Here is a 4,757-nt window from a genome sequence, read left to right on the forward strand (position 1 = left end):
GCTCCTTGTAATGCTTTTATCTTGGGACAGTTCATGGGAGTGCTGCTGAGTGACGAAAAATGCTGCTATTTTAGCAGTGGAGGCAAGTCCTTTGTTTCAGCATAGAAAACATGATTTCCATCCACACAGACTTCAAAAGAAACAGTGGGAATTCTTGAGAGCCTGATTATCATAGCATAATCACATTATCAGAGAGATTAGAAGCACTTTACTGTGTCTTTATGGTTTAGTGACACTCTAAGGCACTGGACAGAATCTTCAAGTGCTGTTAAAATCTTTCTTGTAGGGCACTGCTGCAAAGGAGAGTTTTTCACCTGCAGGACCTGAAATCAGAGAGCACATGTTTAATCCTTCTGTCAGAGAGCTGCAGAACTTGTAGTTACTGGTCTTCGCTGTCTCATCTAGATGTATTTCTCAAAGTGACCTGCAGCAGAGCACAACAAAAGCCTCCTAAAATGTTAATTCCTATCAGTTCCAGTCATCGTGAAACACTGTTGTCAACCAGGCAATCAAACTAATTGAATACCGAAGTGTCAGCAAGTCAAACAAGTGAGGAATTCACAGCATTTTTTCTCTAGAAACCTTGGTGCATTCTTGGATGCTGTTGCTTGTGTGAGTGGTGACTGGCAGGAACAGTAACATGCCTAGTTTTAGGGTACGTCTCTCCCCTGCTGTGTTGCCTTGAGGTAAACAGTTCACAACCCTTGTCTTGTCAGATGTTGCCTGAAAGACTCTGAGTAGCTTGTGACTGTGGGAAATTAAGAAGTTAAAGCTAAGACTGCAAGTGAGAACAACGCATGTGATTTGTGTAACATTTTCCTTGTTGTGTATGGTTGTCAAGGCCCACTGAAGGTTTCGGGGGATTAATGTTATGATCATATGGTTCCCAATATAAAGGATTCCATTGATGATTAGCCCAGAGAGCTAAAAATAATCAACAGAAAAGCCTTTTCAGATGGGAATCTGTGCCTCTGAAAGGGTGCTGTATGGACAGTATCTAGACAGAAAATGTATGAAACATAAAACATGCACTTGACCTCTGTTAAAAGGCCAGGATGAAACAGTCACAACAGAAAGAGTGACACCAGAAGAATTGCTGCTTCAGTAGTGAAGAAACATGGAAGATGGGATAAAATGGTTTAGCCTGAACAAGTACTAAAAATTATCCTGGAAAAAGAATTTTTAAAATCAGTTACAGTTTGTTTCATTTTGTTTTATTATTATCACGTAAAAATGCATTTTTAATATAAAGTCTTTTACCTGCCAAGCTCTGGAGTCAGGACTTTGTGTTTCTCCAGCTGAGATTACTAAAACACTTGCAGCAGGGAGCTGCATTCCTTCTGCTGGTTTAAGGAGTTAGGGAAAAGAGAAACACACTACTGTGGGCATGAGCATAGGGGAGGATTGAAAGGAGGGAGATTTGGGGTTTTTTTAACTTCCTCCTCCATTCTGTATCTTTTAATGTGAAGGTTTAATTCTTTGCATGGACAACTTCATGTAGTCCACTTCCTTGCCAATAGAAAGCATAGCCCTAAACTGTCATTTTCTACTGCTGCTCTGGGACATTAGACTCTGCAGATCTCTTTCAGGGTCTTTCAAAAGGAACCAAATAAGTCCAAAAATGTTTATAAAAAGCTTTTGTTTTAAGTGTTCAGCTGCCAAGAGGCAGCTCCTGAGGCTTATAAAAAATTAGAGCACCTACAGCAATTTCTTTTTTAAACCTTGGCCTGTTTCAGGAACAAGTACGGGACTGCTCTGCGCACCCGTGTACTGATAGAACCCCGAAGCTCGTCAGTCCCGTATGAGTCCCTGCAGCTGCAGAAAAGGCTGCCATCTGCGGGCGATGCTCAGTCATTGCACCCTTCTTGTGCTCGGGAAATCAAAATCCACACCCCAGCTGTCAGGCAGCCACAGTGGAATCAATCCCAGTCTTGAGCCAATCCTTGTACTAGTCTCAAATACTCAAAAGTATGTTTTCTGACTGCTTGTGACCCATGAACTTCTGCACCTTGTGTTACCTTTTTGTTGTGCTTCATCTAAAGCATAAGCAAGACTTTTTTGTACTCTGCAGCTTAGAAGTAGAGGTGCAAACTGAAGAAGCAGCAGCCAATTTGATCTCAAAACACTGTTGTCTTCCCCCATTCCTTCCTACAGCAATATAGGTAGTAATAAATCTTCCAGGAAAAAAGGGGAGATTTCTTACTAGTACTCATGACTTGCCTGAAATAATATCTAAAAGCTCTGAGAATGTACAGGGAAAACTGCATTAAAGATTGAGTTGAATAGAGTAATTGCAAAGGAGTTTGTAAACACAGTGCATTGATGTCTTTTTTCTTGTGTATTAGGGTCGACCAGGACCGATTGGGCTTCAAGGACCAATAGGTGCACCTGGATTTACTGGCCCAGAAGGTTTGCCAGGAGCAAAAGGTGAGAGAGGAGCAGTGGGCCCCCCTGGAGCAGCTGGACATAAAGGTGACAAGGTAGGATCAGCAGAGACTTTTCTGTCCATGCAGTAGATCTGTGGCTTTGTATATATATTTGAATAATTAAAGATAATATTGGACTATGTGCCCAGGGGTAAGAACACAGCAGTATTTCATTTAGTGTCTTTAGAAAATCCCTGCTTTTATTTTTGAATGAGAACACAGTTCCTAAAGCTGCTGAACAGTTACTCATCCTGGTAGATGAACCATCCCCAAATGAGCACTGCTGTTGCAAGTATTCTTTCACTTCATGTGTCCAGGAACAGATGGATGTTATTAATGCTATGTTCAGAGAGACCTGGGGGTAGTTCCTGTGTAGAAGATCCTGTGTTAGTGTCTAGAAGAGCAAAAGGAATGGGCACTAAATGAAACTCGTAATTCAGTTTTGCAGATCCAAAGTTACTTATAACAGAAAGAATATTATAAACTATGTCATTAAATGGAATAAGCTATAAGGTGTGGGTGTCAAAGAATGCGGTGTGCAAGAACAGGCAGAACAGCAAACATAAAAACGTCTTAATGCCCTTAAGATCTGCTCTGCTGTCTCTTTGTAGGAAGGAAGTATCAAAAAGGAAGTTTGGAGCTAGGCAAAAGAATGAATGGAAGTATGAACAAATACTTCCAGTAATAGAGAGTTCACATTGTGCACCAGGCATGTGTTCTCATCATGAGTTTTGGGTCGCATGCAGAGGACTCATTAAGTCTCATCGTATAAGCTGGAGCCATGTATATGCTCCCACCACAGACCCTGGCAGAGGCTGTGTAATGAATTTTAAAATGGGGAAGTCTGATACTGTCTGATGCAAGGACTGGGACGAGATTCCTACTGTCATGCCTGTGTGGTTGGACAAAAGGGATGTTTCAAGGACAACAGCTTGAAAGCTTCAAACACAGAGGAAGTCCTGCATGCTGTGCATGGTCTCTAAAATCTGAAGGACATCTGGGTCATCAGGACAAGGGCTTTCATTCTGGAACTATTCCAGAGCATCTTACCAGTCTACTTGAGGCAATGTACTCAGGTCATGTGTGCAAATAAGACAGTTTCTGTACCAGGACCTGTAGATCAGAGTTTGTCTGCCACCTTTTCCCAACTACTGATAGGTGAGCTAGCTAGATGAAACCAGCTCAACTGTACTTTCATTTGCTGCAGCTACACCCTCTTCTCATTTAATATTAGTCAGCACCTTGGAGTTCTATTACCCTTTCTCATAAGGGAAAGAACCAAATAAACTGGAAGTGGTGACAGTGAATATCATGGCTTCAGTGTTGTGTTCATGTGAAAGGCAGTGGAGGATTCAAAACAAGGACTGAGAGCTGATACGAATGATAGCATTTTCATAATTCTAGCAGGTGACACTGAAATCATTGAACCAGACTTTGGAAGACACAGAAACCCAGGATAGGAACTGGCCTTTAACAATTGGAACCAATTTCCTTGCGCTGAAAAAATCCCTTATATCTTCCAGAACTGCTGTTTCTGTCCACTGAAATGGATACATATGCAACACCAACATGCAATAAGATTTTGTCTTTTCAGCCCTCATGGAAGCAATACCTTTACCTTTCCAAAGCAAGAGTTTAAGCTGGATATTCAGCTGACTGTCTTACAGTCTGTTTTGCTGCTATCCAGAACAGAAGAACCAACAAAGTGGTAACTACTTGCAACTAAGCCAGGGATGGTCTGAAGTTAGTAGAGTGATCTACATGACTCTCGTGGTACTATCCAAGCATAGACAGAAAAACTTACGAAGTCCTGTTGAAACTCTTGGAAGGTCAAGTGTGACACTGAGAGTTAAGCTTACACTGGATTGTTTATTTTCCTGGCATCTTCTTTTCCCCAGATGTGCAGTAGGAGATTATATTTTTACTTTAAATTGCCTGATTAAAACATTCCTGAAACACTCATTTGGCATCCAGTCGAGCTCAGATGCTCAGTTCCCATCTTCACTGACCCCTGTGGTCAGAGAGAATCTGCATGAGAAAGTTTGCTCCTGAAAGCTAAAGTCCAAGGCCAAAAATGCTGGAGTGAAAAGTGTGTCACAGGTAATTGAAATACATGGTTGATGAAGTGAAATACAGTGTGTACTCTTTTTCTCCAGGGCCCAATGGGAGTTCCAGGATTTCAAGGCATCAACGGGATCCCAGTAAGTTTCCGTATGTAAATATAAATCACCAGAATGTTAGTCACAACCAAAAGCACATTGAGACTGTCCTAGCACAAGCATGGTATATCTTGTGCTTGCTTCTCTCTGTAGTGAAATGGCAGTGTTTGTT

General features: G+C 41.5%; 1 protein-coding gene across 1 annotated transcript in view; it reads left to right on the top strand.

Moving 5' to 3' along the window:
• Positions 1-2,345: 2,345 nt before the first annotated feature.
• COL4A6 (collagen, type IV, alpha 6) overlaps positions 2,346-4,757 on the top strand; it is a gene marked incomplete at its 5' end in the record, with an annotated part of 42,814 nt that continues 40,402 nt past the window's right edge. Inside the window, 2 exons of the mRNA XM_010021840.1 lie at positions 2,346-2,480; positions 4,583-4,627. Coding sequence (XP_010020142.1) covers positions 2,346-2,480; positions 4,583-4,627 — 180 coding nt within the window. The remainder of the gene's footprint in view (positions 2,481-4,582; positions 4,628-4,757) is intronic.

The sequence above is a fragment of the Nestor notabilis genome, unplaced genomic scaffold (assembly GCF_000696875.1).
Source record: "Nestor notabilis isolate BGI_N333 unplaced genomic scaffold, ASM69687v1 scaffold11039, whole genome shotgun sequence".
NCBI lineage: Eukaryota > Metazoa > Chordata > Aves > Psittaciformes > Psittacidae > Nestor > Nestor notabilis.